Source organism: Cryptotermes secundus, unplaced genomic scaffold (assembly GCF_002891405.2).
Source record: "Cryptotermes secundus unplaced genomic scaffold, Csec_1.0 scaffold1320, whole genome shotgun sequence".
NCBI lineage: Eukaryota > Metazoa > Arthropoda > Insecta > Blattodea > Kalotermitidae > Cryptotermes > Cryptotermes secundus.
This window is the reverse complement of record NW_019724761.1, coordinates 3,804-24,355: the sequence shown is the minus strand read 5'-3', so window position 1 is coordinate 24,355 and position 20,552 is coordinate 3,804. Positions and strand designations below refer to the sequence as shown.

The 20,552-nt window shown below is 42.1% G+C and overlaps 1 protein-coding gene across 1 annotated transcript in view; it reads right to left on the bottom strand.

Moving 5' to 3' along the window:
• Positions 1-9,914, bottom strand: part of LOC111863035 (plastin-2) — a 77,996-nt gene extending 68,082 nt beyond the window's left edge. The window contains exon 1 of the mRNA XM_023848978.2: positions 9,816-9,914. Coding sequence (XP_023704746.1) covers positions 9,816-9,887 — 72 coding nt within the window. The 5' untranslated portion in view covers positions 9,888-9,914. The remainder of the gene's footprint in view (positions 1-9,815) is intronic.
• Positions 9,915-20,552: the final 10,638 nt, after the last annotated feature.

The window sequence follows — 20,552 nt, the reverse complement described above, 5'->3', positions numbered from 1 at the left end:
TGTTATAAACGAATGTCGTTGTAACCGAAATGGGCACTTCCACAGAGGCCTTATGTTAGTCACGTAAAAATCTACCAAAAACAGAGTTAAAATGTTGCATTTTTAAGTGAAATACGTAGTTAAGTACAGACTAATTTAACATTAACGTGGAATTGCCCAAATGTGTAATATCAAAGACATATTACAGCGCTTTTCACTGACAATACACACAATATTTCACGAATCACTTTAACTTTCTCTTCAATGCTTAAAACTTTCCTTTTCATTGCCATGTTTTCGCTACTGCACTTCTCTGGGTTTAGGCAGGAACACTATAGGGTAAGTAGACAATGTGAGGTCCTGTTAGACGAGATTCTAGGAAAGGAATGCAGTTAACAACCTGCCGCGTCCTCTTGCACTATTCACGCAGTCCCACCCCACACCCTTGTTTTCGCATAAAACCCACGCTCCTCTTGCAGCCCACGGTCGTATTCTTCCAGGGCAGTCACGTCAGAAAGTAGAGTAAGTGAGGGTGGGCAGACACATCGAACTTTCCCATGATATCTGAGAAATTCAGGAATGAAAATGACGTTACATACGAGGTTGATGCATTTGTGCATGTCGTACTAAGCAAGGTATAAAAACAGTTGCTTTATGAGGAATTAGTTCGTACCATTGAATATTTGACGCAACAGACAAGGTGTCGCAGAAACCGATGTTGCTATAACCAAGTTTTACTGTATATAGTTTCACATCCTGGAAAACGAAAATATTTATTATCTGGACTGAGTGTAGAGCTTCATATTTCAACTTTGGTCAAGTGGCCTTATATAAATGACACAATAAAAAGATATGAACAATGAAATGATAAAGAGCAGGGATATACCACAGATCACTGTTTTCATTTTACTTTCTCATATGTGAAAAAGTACTGTGTTCATGAAAAAATTTGATCTGGAGGTTTACACATTTTCGTCCCTCCTAATCACAAACACATGATTTTCTGAATATCTGCCTGTTTATGTATGTATGTATGATGTGCGCCCTGTGAGCGCCTGAAAAGTTGGATAGATTTTATTAAGTATTTAAGAGTTCACACATCACAGGCCCAGTGAATATTTTACCTCCAAAAATAAGGGCCATTCAAGTATGCCTCAAAAAGCAAAATTTTCTTGAAAACAGCTCTAATGATTTTGATTAAATTTCATTAATTTCTGGAGACCATCACCCTAAACAAATCTGCATAGCTGGAATCTTCTATAAAATAATGCTACTCAGACTAGGGGTTGAAGCATGAAACATCAGTTTCCTTGAAGATGGGTTGACTGATACTGATTTAAGTTTTAAGCATCTGTGGAAGCAGTGGACCCAAATAATAAGGCTGTATTGTATCAGATAATTTTTCTGGCACATTCAGGGTAGAAAAATGCATGTAAGCCATAATTAAACAACTGTTACATAACACACACATGTCCTTGCATGCAAACCAGCAGTGGTCCACTAAACAGCTGATTTCAGTTCCAATGTCAACTGATATGAAAGTACCTGCAATGCCTCTGCAAAGAATTTTTTGTTGCTTCTAAGTCTCTTCGGGTGAAAAGGCAAGTTTGAAGAATTGTACTTTAAAGTCTGTCATGGCCACTTCCTGCCACATCCTCTCTGGTGCAACAAGCATAATCATCATAAAATATCTTATCTGAGACTAAATAAGTTCCAGTTATAATCAAAGATCATGATATCTTCAAACTGTCAAAGGTCACTATGGTACTTCACCACAAAAGAGAAAGATTAGCTCAGTGTTACTACAAATGACTTATATGGGTGGAACTCATTTCAAATTGTGACTATTTCCTGTCATGACTCAGGTCTATTGTAGACTCTTCCTCAGCCACTTGAGGGGAATGGCAAAGTAGCTAATTCAAATTGGCTGTAACAGTTTCATTTCAAATCCTCACAATTCAGGACTGTCTTCCAATCTCACTAAAAACAGCATTCTTAAATATTGCAAGTCATGTGATCAAGAATGAATGTAGTAACACCAAAAAGTACTCTGAATCAGAAAATATAACCACCTCATCCAATATTACTGACAAGAAAGTTTCTGATTTTATCATCCCCCTTTCAATAATTCGGCAGACTCATATTTTACAGAGATGTAAATCTAGCTATTTTCACTTCCTGGAGTAAGAAGCACTAAACAGAATGGCACCAGTTTTGCTGCCACTACAGAACTTTGAACAGACACATGAAATTCTATTTTCTGATATGAGTACTATTCAGAATTTTTGTGTGAGATGTATAATAAACAGAGTAAGAGGAAACTCTTAAATATGTCAATTTATGCTGAATCTGCTAACAGTGTTGTGTGTAGAATTATTCACGCTGTTCACTCTCTGCATAAATGCTGAAATGAACTTGAACATGAGAATCATCAAGTTAAATTCTAACTTGCTCTAAAGGAGGAATGTATTGTGCCATATAAACCCATTTCTAGGCAACAACTGCAAAACAAACAAGGCAACAGCTGAACTGCAACAATAGAGGAACTGTTGGAAACAGTGTTTTCTGTGGTCTGCACCATGGCCATTGCTATGCAGTGGTCTGGTAAATATATCCCTGCAGCAACAGCTGAACTACAACAATAGAATATAAGAGGCTTAAACTTGGAGGTGGTCAAGTTTACAACTGTTCAACTGACTAGGCTGCTGTTGTAGCATAAGATATGTAAGATAGGCATGATCTGCTCTGCAAAGCTAGTACTGACAGAGGAACTGTGTGTAGTGCAAAGGCAAGAACTTTTCAAAACATGCTATATGTGCAAAATGTACACCTGATGAAAGGCCAAGCATATTCACAACAGACAACCCATCTTCTAGTCAGAGAGGATGTTACATAAGGACTAATACCACCAGGGTTCAGCTGGGGGAAAAAAAATCTTTGTTAGTGGGTCTCAAGGGGCTCAACACCAAGACAAACTAATTGGCGGTAAAGTTTATGCCATAAAGTATCTCTGACTTTGAGTAGTCAGTTGAAAGTCAGTTGAAAGTCAGTCTGTGAAGAGAAGACTACAAAGGTTGGTATGAAATGGCTGCCAGCTTGGGAGATAGCTGAAACACTGAGACATCTGTAAGGGAACCTGTGAAGAGAAAATCTGGTTGGTGCAGTTCCAGTATCCCCACTGTTAGAAACCGCTATCAGGGAATGACTAGTGGAGATTGCAGCATACTGAAGAGACTTAGTGTGTGCTGTAGTGATTTGTAAAGCGCGGAAATTAGTGATGGCAGTATAATTAAGTGTAATCACCAATATGTGCTAAAGTGGTCAATAAATCCAATCTCCAATCCAAAACCCTGCTGAGAGTCGCTCTAACATGTGACAATACAAATAAGTAACCTTAAAGATTGTGCGACATGGATGGCGCAACGGGAAGTAGGGGTCATCGGCCTTCCACACCTCTTTCAACAGGTGGGAATTGGTAGCCCACTTCGCCATAGGTAGTCAAATTTGGTTCATCAAGGAGGTAAGTTCATAGTAAAGGTCGATTACTGCATTGTCATTTTCTGCTCCTGCCGTGAAGTCATCCATATATGTACTGCTGTCTACAAGGTTAGTCGAAGTAGGAAATTTTGATTTGGACAGGTCAGCAAGTTCTCTTATCGTAGCCGAAAGGAGGAAGGGACTGCAAGTGAGGCCAAAGGGTAGGCAAGTAAAACGGTATGTTATCACATCCCTTTACCATCAGTTGTAACACAATGCCAAAGGAACCTTGTCAGGTCCCTATTCTTTTTATTGAGGCTCAACTGCAGGAATGCCTGACTAATGTCCCCAATGAGTCCTACTGGGTACAGTCTAACTTGGAGCAGGGTCGCTAAAATATCTGGAAGTAAGTTCGGGCCCATCTCCAGTGAATTGTTTAGGGAGGGTTCATGGTCCTCATGAGAGGACACATCAAAAACAATCCTCCATTTGGTGTCGCCACGCTTCTCCTTCTTTACAGAATGATGGGGTAGGTAATACACGTCAATGGCCTCCTCTCCCAGAGGGACAATCTCCACTTGTTTCTTTTGTATGTAGTACAACATGAGAGCATGGTAAACTTGCCGTAAAGCACGTTTCCTTTCCAGTCTCTGCTCTAACGCATGGAACCGTTTCTCCGCGTTGTGACGATTGCTCGGTAGTGTGATGTCTTCCTTCCTGGGACGAGAAACCACTCTTCTCTTATCATCTATAGAGTACGATGCCTGGAACTCCCTGAGAATGGCAGAACCCTTGGTGTTCAGTGTCTTCTCTTGGATGTCCTTGATTCCAAGGGTCTCTAAGTCCCAGAAGCGACGGATGACGTCATCCGAGGGAGGGGGCAAGGTCTGCTCTAGATTGATGTAGGTGACTGTGATCGGACTCACTGTTACGGCAGATCTGTTTCCACTGAGGATTCAGCCAAATTTAGATGGTAGTAGCTCTGCAGAAGGAGACAGACGTATTGGTGAAGTGTCCTTAACTATATTCCAGTAATGATCTCTCACTATGAGGATCTCAATGGGCAGGTCTTTCGAACTGTCCTTTGTGTCGGCCAACTGCAGTTTACATGTGGGTCTCAAAATGCTGTCGTGGGGAATTGCAGGGGGAGGAGAGGTGTGAGTGCTCTCAGATGCTGTCATGGCAGTAGACGAGTTTGTCCAGATCCCCTTCATACTGAATCGGACAAATCTTCGCGATCTTGAAACAGGGCAGCCAGTCTCGAAAGCGGTGACAAACAAATTGCGTTGGTTGATTATCTTGAGTCCCAAGTCATCTATTATAGATTGGGCTACAAAGCTGCATTGACTTCCGCCAACCAACACACACCGCATAAGTTTGCACAATCCCGTGGATCCGGTGACCCATACGTGTGCCGTTTGCAGGTGAGTGAACCCTGTTAATGGGACGCCCACCATACCTACCGAAGCAGAGGTTGGTGCTCTTGTCTGACACACGGTCGGTTCTGGATCCATGCAAACAGGCCGGTGGTGTCCTTTCTTGCACCTTGAGCAGAACACTTTGTCTTTCTTAACACAAACGTGAGCACGGTGGCTGCGATTAAGACAAAGAAAGCATCGATTTGTGGCCTTTAGTTTCTCTATGTGCTCCTTCACATCCGTCACTCTTTTGCACTCTTGGGCCCAATGGCCATAAAGTTTGCAAAACATGCAAAATGGTTCTCTTGGCCCTTTGACCTTCTGCGTTGCCTTCCGAGACTTTGAATCAACATGAAGAGCTACTGTTGTAGGAATGAAGGTAGACATAGGTGAAGTCTCCCCGTGTATCTTCTGTGTAGTAAGGGCCCCGTCCACTTCTTCGCCGAGGAATTCCATTAACTTGACGATGTCTCCTTCAGAGTATCCCTCGCGTTTCACGTGTATAAGACAGCACCGGCAGATACCGCCTGGAAATACACAGAGTATCTTCGGAGCCAGCACCCGACTGTATCCACTGACATCTTCACCAAGTGCACAAACGTGATATTCAGCGCCTCAGCAGAAGGGGACTGAATTGGTTCAATGTCTTCTAAGTAGTCCAAATGGGCCTGTACAATGCGATTTCTGTCACCATAGCAAGCGTGGAGAATTTTCTTAGTTTCTCCATAAGTGTTAGCAGTCACGGCAATGCCATCCATTAGTATCTTCAGTTCACCTTCCAAATATCCTCTGAGGAATACGTGTTTGTGTATGGCTGGCAGAGTGGGGTCCTTATCAATGGAAGACTCAAAGTACTCCCAGAACCGTGCCCACGTTTCCACATCTCCTGCAAACGGCTCGAGTTTTATCGGGGGTAATTTGACCGAGTGCGCTAACGGAGGCCAAGGGGCAGTTGTGGAGGAGGACTCTTCTGCAAAGTTAGGCTTCTCTCCTGTCAAGATGAGTCAGTTCTCCACCTCCTGCTTGGCCTTCAGCAGTGTTTGCTTGGCTAAGTCGATGTAGTCTTCAGCCACCTCCACATCAGTCATGTACTCCTTGCCATCTAGAAGATCCTGGATATCGTTGTCCAATGAAAGTAGTTGATCCAGGGTCTCCTGTAAACAGTCTCGGTAGTACTCATAATCCTCAAGAGGGGTGCTGGCAGTGGATTCCCTTATAGAGGTACTGAACCTTGCCACTTTTGCCCTTACTATGGAGCGCTTCCTCGTTAGTCTTCCGAGTTCAGTATCCGCCATGTCGAGTTGTATCGTATGTATCCCACTTCCCGGGTTTCAGCACCAAAAAATGTCATGAACAAGACCTCGAGGGGGTATGCTTGTGATGTCACCTTATTACTATCTCACCTGAATGTAAAACCATCCATCTCTCTTCTGTCGGCGCACACTGCCCACTCTGAACAAAAAAACTTTCTTCTCTCTGCTCTCACAGTACACTGCTAGTCACACACTGCCACACAAAAAAACTCCCCTATTGGCCCTCAGTTTCTGTCTTCCACCCCCCCCCCCACAGGCTTCTGTTTGTATACACTGGCTGGGACGTGCTTCACGTGGCACTGAGTCAAAGATTCTCAACAGTCTGTCAAGCTTTGAATGAAGTATAACAGAGATATGCACAAACTGTGAAGGAAGCACTGGATATTCTCTGGGCTTGCAAGGAATTTAAGCTTTGACTTCTGCGTAATAAAATCATTCTACCCGACAGTCACAAAAGTCTAGCAATGATTATTCACCCTAATTCTAATCTTAGAGCAAGAATACGAGCTTGGTGATAGGAATGTAGGGATTTTGATTCTGAGGTAATACATAAACTGGCAAAGTGAAAACTGGTTGACCCATTGTCGTGTATGCTTCAGTCTCCATAATTTCCAGGTCCTGATTTAGAGCAGTATATTTACCAAACAGTAATGTTACCTTTATCCAAGGCCACGACTTTAACAGAAATTAAACATGAAACTTCAACTGATGAATAACTCTGAGAATTGATCAACCATCTTCACTGTAACTGATGGGGCAACAACCAAACATATTATGAATTACTTCATGCTGATTTTCAACACAGGAGGATGGTGCTCTGCATGATGACTACACTGACTTCCACAAAACTTTACGTACTCAAGCTTTGGACAAATCTGCTATGCATAGGAGGCTATGTGGAAAAGACTGATGGAGAGGAATGGATGCCAATGTGGAAAACTTTGTGTTGTGTGCCAGTCCACTGGAGGCATAAATCTCTCAAGAACCTATGGTATGTACTATCTTACAAAATCAGGCCTGGGATATACATGCAACCGATTTTATGGATTGTCTGCTTTCTAGTCATCATTTATGCTGTGAAGTTCACAGATTTCTTGAAGTCATAGTCACAAAGGAAACAATGACTACTAAGTAAGATTTGAGGCTTTCACGGCGGTGACTATGAAGAAAGCAGTCTTCTGGGATTTGGCACCATGTATATGTGGTGTTAACTGACATTTCGGAGAATCGTATCACCTCCATCTTCAGGGTAGAAGGAAAAATATAAGAAATCCGCAAGCGAAGAGACCGTGAGAACCAGTAAAAGCAGATACGTTCCTCCAAAACGTCGGTTAACACCACATATACATGGTGCCAAATCCCAGAAGACTGCTTTCTTCAATGACTACTAAGTTCAAAGAATTTCTGACTGCTTTGTTTGCTCAATACATTCTCACAAGAACACACTGGCACATGATAAAGCATCTCGCTGTGTGTCAAAAGCTTTCAAACTATAATTATGCCTGCACACAGAACACTGTCTAGTGACTGCACTCTGGCCACAGCATATCAAAACAGAAACCTACTGAGAAGGCTGTGTATTGCATAGGTTATGGGCAAGAATTGGAGAGTGGTTCTTTCGAAGGATCTACTGACTTATGGTTCTACACCTCATCTGGTTAATGGTGCTCCACCTGGTGGGCTTAAGTTGGCTAGGTCTGTCCACTTCAAGCTTCCTGATTTCCACTGGCACACTTCAGATATTCTCAAGGAGGGCATTAGGATAGATACAGCTGACAAAAGAATTTAGACAAAAGTGTGCTGATAAGAAAAGGCAGTCTCTGCCAAGCACTGCATGTCCAGGAGATATGAAGTTCATGTGAAATCAAAGAGAGAATATCTGTCAACCAAACTTCTCCCAGAACCAGCAACAATAACCATGGTTCGACTGTTAACACACACATCTCAAAAGAATTCAGTTGGGCAGAACTGCCTCACATTTCTGCTTTCTGCAACAATGAGGAAGATTATCACCTACACATTCACTTACTGAGTCTCTTAACTCACAATCTCTGTATCTTAAACTGGTTGTGGACAGTCTGCCTCATTCCTCAGATGACCTACAGTTTGGTCATTCACAGCATCTACAGACAGTGGACCTTCTATAATGGCATATCTAAGACACTGGCAGGTAACATTACATCACTGAGGAGAACTGAGCATCTGGAGATATCGAATACAGTTCAAGGATTAAATTATCCAAGAGTCATAACACTAATTCTGTTATTTCACCCATTAAACTGAACTGAAAGTGACAACAAAGTGTTCCATATATAGAGGTAAACACAACTCACTACTGCATGTTACAGATACATTGATCTCCACACACACCATGCACAAAGAAAAATTATACTGTTAAAATTGTTATATTGGACTATTGTCTATATCCTGAGTCTTATGACCTTGTGAAGGATTTTTGACATGTAAATAAATGATAATGATAATAATACTTCAGAATTCAGAACTGAATCATAAAAAATTGTTATGATGGTGCATAAAGTGCAGTAGTTTCACCAAAACAATTTTAGCACACTTGATGATGGTTGCGTTGGCTGAAATATGTTGTGTAAATATGACAAATAAAGTGAAAGAATAAGAGTTTTAATTAAAAATTAAATTTTGAATTAAACCTTCTAGTATAAGTTGCAAGAAAGGCAGAAACAAATAAATGAAAAACATAAACACTAACTTCTTATGAAAATTTCAGTACAATATTTGGAATGTTGTCCTGTATAATTGTCAGTGATTAATTTCATTCCTATTTAGTGGGCATATGTTTGGAAAAAAGGGTGGTGTGTTCAACAAACAATGGGCAATACCAACACTCAGTTAGCAAACTCTCAAATATTATGAAAACCGATAAACTATGACTTACCTTCTCCATCTTTAAGCGTCTCATTTAAGGTAAGTTATTCTTAACCAAGGCAGGGTTCAGCTGTAGGTTCGTGTGAACACGGCAATAAACTTTTGGGTTCCACTTCAGACAGAAATTTCCTCACTAGATACACTATTATTAGCTCAAGGATTATCATTAATAAAATCTTATAGTTCGTCAGTTCTCTTATGGTGAAACGATAATTTCGTTACTATGGATTATAAAAATTTACTGGTTATGCAAAATAAAACAGTCTATATACATTTCGTTTATAATGCAACCATATATGACAGACGTGTCAATATTCATCATGAAATAGTCAGTCTTATAACCCCTCCTAGTACAAGTGTTACGTGACATTTCTCGAAGTTATGATGGTAAACATTAAATCAAACAACTGTCATTTTACTTATCCATCTATAGTTATGACTTACAGGAAAGTTTAATTCAGAAAATAGGATGGAAGAGGAAGGAGTAAAAATGTTCCACTTAGGTACCATCTTTTGGACAGCAGAAAAACACAATCAGCTACTATTCCAAAACACTTCCACGTGTTTTGTATGAATGAGACAATATAAGACATTTTTGGTCACAAAATGAACGCTCAGCAGTAACACGTACGCAATAATACTTACACGGAGAATAACTCGCCGGTAAGCACTTTTACTTCACCCTAATACCAAAAGCTACATAAAATTAAAGATATTAACTTACAGCGAAAAACTGTTCTTGTAATTCAGCTCTTTCGTCTGGATTCATATTAACACTAACACCCACCGACGCCATTTTTGATTACACGAGACTGACGATAGAGGGCGGTAGTCAGGTCCGCCAGGTCCGGTCTGAGGTTATCACGTGACACCCTAAGCGCAAAGCGTTTAAATTTCCCCTAATGACGTCTTCACTGCCACTTAGGCAACTCACATATAATTTAAAAATATGTACTTAGTTGCAGAATTAGTACAGTTCCGCCACTCGCTACCTTGCCGTCTGCGATAAGTAATGTCCTCATAATCGAGCGACGTCAAAGATTAGAAACTACAGTCTTCATGATCACTAAAGTGCATTAGTAACACACTTGGAAATTACTTAGCAGTATGGAAATAATAAAAGAACCATCTTAGAAAGAGAATTTTTAGTCATTAGCTGTTTCGATCCTCATAAAATTTCGTCTAATAATAGTAGTAATCCACATTTGTGGCTCTGAAGATGGTAGCTATTAAGTTTCCTGTCTTCTGGGCTGTGACAATATGTAGTCTGGCAGAAAGCTACTAATATTTCGGGTCTTCAGGGTGGAAGAGTGACTCTTGTAATCTGAGGATGGGGACAGCACGTTCTTCTGAAACACTATCAGAATATACAATGTAATATCCAAGGAAAGTAATTAAGGTGTTTAAAAAAATTTCTACCAACAAAAACAATATCAGCTCATGATGAAATTTTGATATGAATAAATTCTGGAAATAGCTGATATTCCGTCAAAAAATGTTATCATATCTAAACACAGAACACTATAAATAAAAGTAATTTAAATTGAAATCAGAGGTTCTCACTGTGACGAGTGTGAAAATCAAGGTCAGCATAACAGCACAAGCACATTTGAGCAGTGAGACGTTTTTTATGCTCTCTGGTTGATGAAAATTAATTCTCACTGATCTGTTATTCAGATCACAATCATCAACTACCACTAATCTAGGCCGCACCATAGCTCAAGTGGTTAGTCGCTGGCTTCCCACCGGGATGGCCTGGGTTTGATACCGGGTCTGGTCAAGTGCAATTTGTGGTGGACAAAGTGGCACTGGGGGGGGTTTTCTCCGAGTACTTCGGTTCCCTTGCCAATCTTCATTCCACCAAATTCTCCATCATCGTAATCACCTGGGGCAGGTACAATAGGCCAATCAGCGACTGCCATGCCAAGTGGACCCAGCTGGACTCCACCCCCCGCTAAGTGAATTACCACTAATCCAAACACATTATGCAACAGAGTATGTAAATCTGTTTTTAAGAATTATGACACCTGTGATAGTTTCTGTTACAGTGTCCAGAAATTTTGTGTTGTGATTAGTTTTTGAGGAAGGTAATCTGTTTTTAACTGACTGTGGGAGAAAGAACTCATCAGCTGGGGTGGAATTTAAGCATTCCACTGGTCCTAATGAATATTCTCTTCTGAGTAGTTTTAAGGACAGGCATCAATGTTTTGAAGGGATTTTTCTGCCAAACTACATGGCATTACATTGCAGAAAATGGTATTTTATTTTTTTATGAGAAAGGTGATATGGTGTCAGACATGGTTGTTTCAGACTGTAATTCAAATTATGACAGTTGATGATCCTGATGTATATTGCCACATGTAGGGTGGTACGCATGGCAAATAATTAAGCATTATAGTTTGAATGACTGGATTTATCAGCACCTTGGTTACAAGATCTCTTAATCACACGTAAATACAGCACTATCACTGATTTACACACCTTCCAATTCACCGTTGCACACACACTAGGATTCCCAGGCTTCACTAGTTGTCTCCTGGCAATGAATCTCAACACAGAAATTAACACTTAAAATCAATTTGAAGTCTTCTTGTTATTTCATCTTCAATGACTCTGGAATCTGCAAACTAAGAACTCTTCTGGATTCACTCCTCAGGCTTCCGACTGACTCATAACTGCTCTTGAACTGAAACTGTCACTGCATTCATTTCTCTTACAAGCACTCTGCACACTGCATTAGTTTCTCACTCTAGTCTACATCAGAGTCAGAGTCAGAGTTACTTTACGATTACCCCTCTCACCCCAAACATGCAGTCTAGGCCTGGAGGCTCGTGGGGGTTTTATTCTCAACAGGACCAAACCACCTAAGCCAAGGCATGAGGCATTGTGCTGAGGTCTGCATGGCGCTGGGGTGGAAATTAGCCAGTGTCATGAACGATTCCCTCAAGGCACCAGACAGCAGCCCCTTGTACTAATGCCTTCCACCTGTATGGGGCGCTGCGGGTGGTGACATTTTAAATCCCCATTACTAGTGGAACAACTATGGAGACCGAAACAAAAATACTGGTCCTCAGTCCCTAAAGAAGATGGACTCCCCTTCAAGGAGGTCCCTATGAGAAATACTCATGCAGGGGGCTGGAAGCTCCGGTGCACTGTTAAGGGTCATGGTTGCAACCAGTGAACCTGCTATTGAAATTTCAGCCAAAGGCAGGGAAGAACCAGTGGTGAGAAACCTGCCCAAGGTAAAACCAACAACCTCTCTCTTGGTAGTTAGTGGCACTGACACACCACTGCAGGGAGCTAGAGAATGACTGGGACACCTAGTCTCTGGTGTAGGTGGACTCTGTCTGGCAAATAAAGTATTGTCTGGATGTGCTAGAAGGAAACTGAAAAAGGCAAGAGAAAGGCCAAGCGAAGCAGGAACTGGGGGCATTAAGCAACCAAGAAATGTAGGCATGCCCGAGCAGGGAGAAACCTCAACCAGAACCCTTAAGAGGCTAAGGTCAGAGGGTAGTAACCTCATAGAAATGGCCAGAGCTCAAAAAATGCCCAGGCACTCTAGTGGACCAGGGACTTAAAAGGACACATACCCTGAAGAGAAGCTAATGGAAGACGACCAGGATTATATTGTGGAATAACTGGGAAACGTGTGACATGGGACTCCAATAGGAGAACTACCACACCTGAAGACCAACAGTCTGGTCAATGGCTAGTCAGAGCTATTGACAACCAAAGGCTGGAATCAGGGGCCAGGCTGAAGTCTACAGATGCCAGGAACCTCCACAAGCCTGCCAAAGAGGCTCTCCAGGACAAGGGACAAAGTTGTCCAGAATCAGGACCAGCTGAAAATGGATCAAAAATCTTAACCCAGGGCTTCACACCAAGCACTGGAGGGTACTTGATAAGCATTCTGAGCTGAAGGGCTAGGGACTTATCCTCCTCACAGAACAGGACACCCTTACAGCTATTAAGAGCACTGGATACAAGATCTTCACAGGACACAAGCAGGGAAATGTTAAAAGTGCCGAAATATCCTGAAGCACAACATCAAAAGGACTTGTGCTCAACACTGCATCCTTGAAATCGGTCTCTGAGGGGGGGTGGGGTGATTATATACACACTTCCTCAGATGACCTGAGAGGAGCAGTAGAAACAAAAGAGGAAATTCCTCTTAATATAAAATTTACCTCTGCAGGTCAGGCAACCTGGCCTGACAACACACGCCCACACACACACACACACACACACACACACCCGCGCGCGCGCACACACACACACACCTGCTATAAAATTCATTCAGATTCACCTACACCACAGCAAAGCAGCTACAGCAACTTTATGCCAGAAGGTAGCTGAGGAAAAGGCAGATATAGAACTTAGTCAAGAACTCTGGATATACAGGGGGCAAATAAGAGGGTTTAACTAATTCTGGAGGAATGATATATTCTGCTGCATCTGGTAATAATGCAAGGTCCTGTATCTATGTCAGGAACCATATTAATGCCTTACCTTTGCTGGAGTTCTGTTCTAGGGATGCAACAACAGTGAGGATAACATACGCATATGGCGGAAGTTGTGAGGAGCTGGTTGTTGCTTCGGCTTACCTATCATATGATTCAGATGAACCACCACCAACCAAAGAAGTGAGGGACATCACTGACTACTGCTACAGCAGGAAAAAGCAACCAATCATCAGTGTGATGACAACACACACCAAATTCTGTGGAGGAGCACTGGCACCAATCCAAGAGGGGAAAGCTTCATAGAATTTCTGGTGAGTTCGAACCTGAATATTTTTAATCATGGTAATGAACCTACCTTTGTGGTTTGCAACAGGAAGAGGTTACTGATTTCATACTAGGGATAAATAAAATAGCAAACCTGGTAAGTAATTGGCATGCATCTCATGAGCCATCTCTGTCAGACCACAGTCATATGCTTCCAAACAGGTAACAAAACAGTAAATAAAGTTACCTTTAGGGAACCCAGAAGAACCAATTGGGAGTCATATAAAGACAACCTAAAGGTGAATCTGGAGATCATTTCATGAATTACATGCACAATAAGGGACACAGTTGGTCTATTGACCAGTTGCAAGAGGTCCTATCATCAAAACTGTCCTGCCTAGACCACTTAAATTAAATTTGCTTAGTGGGCAGTGGAGTCCAACTGGGTCCACTAGGCATAGCGGCCACTGATTGGCCTATTGTAGCCTGCCCCAGCACCACTTTGTCCACCACAAATCCCACTTGACCAGACCCAGGATCGAACCCAGACCATTGAGGTGGGAAGCCAGTGACTAACCGCTTGAGCTATGACATGGCCCAGCCAAGACCACTTGCTCACTAAGGCCAGCCCCTAGGTAGAACAAAAAGCTGAGTGGGCTGAGAGTGAAAACAAGAAAGCTTATGCCATGTCAGTGGGACACCCATAAGGAGACTCTCACCTGTTAAAACATAGAAATAAGTAAGTAAAAGTAAAGGCCGCGCCATAGCTCAAGCGGTTAGTCGCTGGCTTCCTACTGCAGCGGCCCAGGTTCGATCCTGGATCTGGTCAGGTGGGATTTGTGGTGGACAAAGTGGTGCTGGGGCAGGTTTTCCATTCCACCAATTGTTCCACAATCACCCTCACCTATCATCTGGGGCTGGTACAATAGGCCAGAAGTGTCCACAGTACAAGGGACTTAGTCCCACCCCACTAGCGATGAAAAAAAAAGTAAAAGTAAAGCTATCCCTGTAACAGGTCATGAAGGCCCATAGGGTTGTGAGACGTTGAGGATCCCACATTATCTAGACAATCGGCTCAACGATGGCAGTAAGGTTGTCAGCCTTACGCACTGGTCATGCTTTACTCCCCAGGAAAATTATTTAATTAATTCCTGGTACTCATTTCTGTTAGAGGCTGATTCGACCCCAGGGCCATAGTGCAGCCAGAAGGATCAGGTAAATTGAAAAAAATCGAATGACCTCATCAGGACTTGAACCCACAACCTTCCAGCTTGTAGCATAGTGCCTCAACCAACTACACTACCGCGTGTAAATAGGGAAAGCCAAACAATCATCTAGGTGGAGGTACTGCCAGGAGATCAATGATGTACCAGGCAATGCCAGACTCATGAAAATAATGGAAATACAGACAACCAACAATGTTAGCAGTACTAAGCTACCTGATGGTCAGTATAATCAAACTGGAAGAGGGACACTGAAAGAGTTATTCAGAGTTCATGTTCATGATTCCAAACTGATTGAGGATTCAGATAATGAACAGGGTCAGCAGAACCTGGGCATATGCAGACGTACAACAAACGGGGGAGACTGAAACCTGGCCAAATGTGTGATCAATCAATCAAAACTTCGAACCATTTAAATATGCTGGAACAGATGGAATTGTACCAGCACTTCTGTAGCAGGAAATGGAACACTTAGTCCCACACCTGTGCTGCATATTGAGAGCCTGCGTGGCATATGGATTTATCCCCATGGCCTGGAGGCAAATCAAAGTAACATTTAATCCAAAGCCAAAAAAACTTGAATATTCTCAGGCTAAGGCTTATCATCCTATCAGCCTATCATCTTTCCTATAGAAGACGATGGAGAAACTAGTGGATAGGCATATTAGGGTCGGTACATTGAATAAGTATCCTCTACACCGAAACCAAGATGCTTACAAAACTGGTAAATCTACTGAAACTGCACTTCACAATGTGGTAACACGCATAGAAAATGCTATTGAATACAAGGACATTGCCCTAGGAGCATTCCTTGACATAGAAGGAGCTTTCGATAGAACCTCATTTGATATAATAAAACAGACCGCTGAAAAGCAAGGCTTTGAGCCCGCAATATGTAGATGGATCCGTGCAGCTGGAAAGTAGGAACATAACTGCTACATTGTCGTGAGAGACCCTGGGAGCATCCGCAGTCAGAGGGTGTCTGCAGGGAGGTGTGCTTTCGCCCCTGCTGTGGAACCTGGTCGTGGACGATCTTCTCTGGGAACTCAACGACTATGGGCATTACACAGTAGGATGCCCTGATAATATACCAATCCTTGTCAGTGGGAAATTCCTTGAGACTCTGTCTGAGGTCTTATAAACAGCCCTGTGCACAGTCCAACAATGGTGCAAAGGAACAAATACGTCTATCAACCTAAACAAGATGGCAATTATACCTTTCAATAGGAAGAGAAATATAAAGCGAATTAAGGAACCAATACACTTCAGCAAAATGATCCAGTTACCCAGTGAAGTCAAGTACCTTGAACTAACATTAGACAAGGGACTGACATGGAAAAAGCAGCTGGACAAGGTTATCAACAAGGCCTATAAGGCCTTCTGGACATGCAGAGGCACCTTTGAGAAAATTTTGGGACTAAAAGTAAAGGTGATATATTGGATATACTTTGCAGCTGTGAGACCCACAGTTCCCTATGCTGCCACTGTATGGTGGCCCAGAGTTAAACTCAAAACAAGCAAGGCAGAACTTAGCCTATTGCAAAGGATGGTCTGTTTGGGAATTACAGGAGCAATGACAACAGCAACTACAGCTGCAATGGAAGTCCTCCTTGGACTCCCCCCACTACACCTGCAGATGGAAGCAGAGGTGAAGGCAGGAAATTACAAACTACATTGCAATGATCAATGGAAACCCAAATTTGAAGGTTTTGGACATGCATATATGACTCAGGACATGAAAAAAGAACCCATCATACAGATGGGGGCTGATAAAATGATACCAAGACATGTCTACAATAAACTCCCTGATAGAAGTGATACACAGATGGCTCCAAGACAAATAAAGGCACTGGAGCTGGTGTGTATTGCCATGGTACGAGGTGCGAACTTAGTTTTATCCTTGGGCAGTACACAAGAGTATTCCAAGCAGAAGTGCATGCCATTAAGGCATGTGCAGTTGAGAATCTAGATAAAACTATAAAGTAAAATAAAGTAAAAAGTAAAGCTATCCCTGTAACAGGCTGTGAAAGCCCATATGGTTGTGAGATGTTGAGGGTCCTACATTATCTAGACAATCGGCTCAAAGATGGCGGTAAGGTTGTGAGCCTTACACACTGGCTGCACTTTACTTCCCAGGGAAATTATTTAATTAATTCCTGGTACTCATTTTTGTTAGAGGCTCAGTCGACCCCAGGGCCATAGTGCGGTTGGAAGGATTAGTTCAACTGAAAAAAATTCAATGACTTCATCGAGACTTGAACCCGCGACCTTCCAGCTTGTAGCATAGTGCCTCAACCACTCCTCTACCACATAGATAGAACTATAAAAACATAAATATCTACATTCTATCAGACAGCCAAACTGCAATTAAAGCACTTGGCAACCACCAGACCACCTTGAAACTGGTCTGGGACTGCTATCAATCCCTCATACAACTGGCCAAACATAAGAGAGTTCAACTGATATGGATGTCAGGTCATGAGGGTATTGTTGGTAATGAAACAGCAGATCAGTTGGCAGAAATCAGACCTGATCATCCATTCACAGGACCTGAAGCAGCTTGAGGCATCTCAATTGGAGATGCCAAGAAAGTGATCAGGGATGGATGAACAGAAAACAAAAAACTTTGGGAATCTATAACTGGACTCAGACAGGCAAAGGAACTAATACTAGGGCTCTCTACCAGAAGAACGAAGGATCCCTTGAAATTAAAGAGAGACCAATTATGATGGGTGGTAGGACTATTTACAGGACACTGTCACCTAAAATGATACATTTTCAAAATGGGATTGACAGATGACCCCCCTTGCAAAAGATGTGTAGAAGAAAATGAATTGGCCAAACATATCCTATGTGATTGTGAGGCCATAGCTAATTTAAGATTTTGTCACATGGGCCAGTTCTTTATGGAACCAAGTGACTACTATGGTGCTCCCATAAATAAAGTCCTACATTTCATTCAAAGTGTAGGATTAATTCATGGTTAATCAAAAAGGGAAGCATGATATATCAATGAAGGTGGCAGTGCAAGGGGTGAATTATTATGACCCACCCCTCATACATTCATTCATTCATTCAAATGATTCATCTGAGTTCCACTCCATATATCAACTATCTCAAGAAAAATGGTGAATAATCTCAGACAGAGCCTCAAGTCACCAAATTTCTGTAGATTAAGATGCTCACAAAAACTTCCTAAAGTAATAACTAACATTGATCTGTGTAGGTTTTATCCACATAAGAAGACTAGGGGGAATACAGCTGATAGCTCTGTTTGTTTCCTGAAATCTGAACTGCAGGTCCAGCACATGTAAACCTATATTTATGCATAATTCACTGCAACAAAATGGACGTAAATGATATACTATTTTGAAGATTATCTTCTGGAATATAATGCCTTGTAGTCCAGTGAAAGTCAACTGACGTTTCAGAGGAACACATCGCCTCCATCTTCAGGTTGAAGAATAAGCTGAGCAAGATGCCAGCCTGAAAGTAGGTGGCCAGCAGAGCCCACCATTAACTTAAGATGGTATCTGTTTTTGACATGCACGCACACACACACACACACACTTGCCTTAATATCAAATAAATGTGTTCATTACTTTCAGTATGGCCTATGTATAAGAAAATGTTTGGAAAGAGAACTTCAATTTGGATTTGAAAAGACAGTTTCTTGTTGGGTGATGGTATAGGTGAGTCCCAAGAATGGGAACATATCTTCCAGTGCAAGCCAATCAGATAAACAATTTAATAAAAATAAACATCACTTGAAAAGGGAAGGAAGAGGAGGAAAACTAGTTCTCAAGATGGAGTTTCAAAAACTTGGCAGGAAAAAGTGAAAGGTCTGTTAGAGTGGTCTTACAGAGGGAACTAGATTACAGATTTTGATCCACATAGTTCTGAAATTGCCAGCTGAAACATGAGGTCAGTTATATAAAAACCCCACTTAGCAGAGATGAAACATAACAGTAGCATTTGGGGGTCAGAACTCAATCTGGCTAGCATGTAAAAACCACAAAAATGAAGGTAAGATAAAACTGTGAAAGAACACATGCTAGTGAATGGCTTTATTAAAAAATTTGAATCCTGCTGGTATGAGGGTCATACTGAAAGTCATGAGCAACAATTTTTTGTAAAGTAACATGCTTTGTTATTGTCAAACCAAAAGCACTACCTCAATCTACAGACCTTTCTATATTTTTCCACAGAATCGCCACTTCTTTGTACACATTTCTCCCAGCGTTCTGGGAGTTTGAAAATTCCCCTTCTGTAAAATTCTGTTCCAGCCATATGTAGACACTGACACACTGCTTTCTGAATTGCCTCCCTTGTCTCAAAACGTTGTCCAGGCAGCTGATCCTTCACAAATCCGAAAAGATGGTAGTCGGAGGGTACCAGATCAGGCCTATAGGAGGGGTGTGGAAGAACTTCCCACCCCATATTTGCAATTGCTTCCAGTTTGAGGTGAGCGGCATGGGGGCGAGCATTGTCATGCAGGATGATGATGTTTCGTCCCAGACATTTATAGTGCAATGCACGACAGAGATTGTGCAGCATTTGGACATAACACACAGCATTGATGGTTTGTTCAGGTTCCATGAATTCAGCCAGAACAAACACCTCTGCATCCCAGAAGACTGTACCCATCACCTTCAAAGCTGATGGCACTGTCTTTGCCTTCTCTTTTGATGGAGAATGCAAATGGTGCCATTCCATACTCTGCTGTTTCGTTTCAGGCTTGAAATGGTGAAACCAGCTTTCGTCACCTGTCACAAAACAGAGCAAAATCATCGCCTTCATGTCGATATCTCTGCAGCAGTTCTGAGGTGAAGGCTTTTTGCTGACCTTCGTGGTCTTAGGTCAATAACTGCGGGACCCAACGAGCACAAACTTTCCTATAGCCCAAGCTTTCAATCATCTCCTGTACTGCATTGTGCCCTATTCCACGTTTTCAGGCTATTGTGTCCACAGTCACATGCCTGTCATCTTGAATGATCTCATCCACTCTTTCCTTGTTGCGTTCACTTGAGGTTGTTCGAGGACGACTGCTCCAAGGCCCTTATTCGATGTTATTATTATTATTATTAGAGGGGGTGGGTTTCCTCATGCACTTAGACCAGTTATTTGTCCATTTTGTGTCCCCCTTTAATTTCTGTTGCCATACCCTACTAGTACTGGTGTGTGCTATCAGCCCTGTTCAGCCAACAAGGTTGGCCGTCGGTACCTGATATTTCCCCCATCTACCAGAGGCATTGGAAACTACTTGGGTGGGAAACTGTTGCCTAATTTTGCTCAGAGGTCTCCTAGAGACATGAGGATCTTTTATGTGCCGTAAATCTACGACATGGGACCCACGGCATAAAGTCCATCCCGGAGGACTTGTTCCTTGAATTTTTCCGCCCTTAAAAATTCCACGACCTCCGCCGGGTTTGAACCTGCATACCTTGAGTCATGAGGTGGGAACGTTACCCCTAGACTACAGAGGCCGCTTTTCTTCGATGTTGGTGTTCC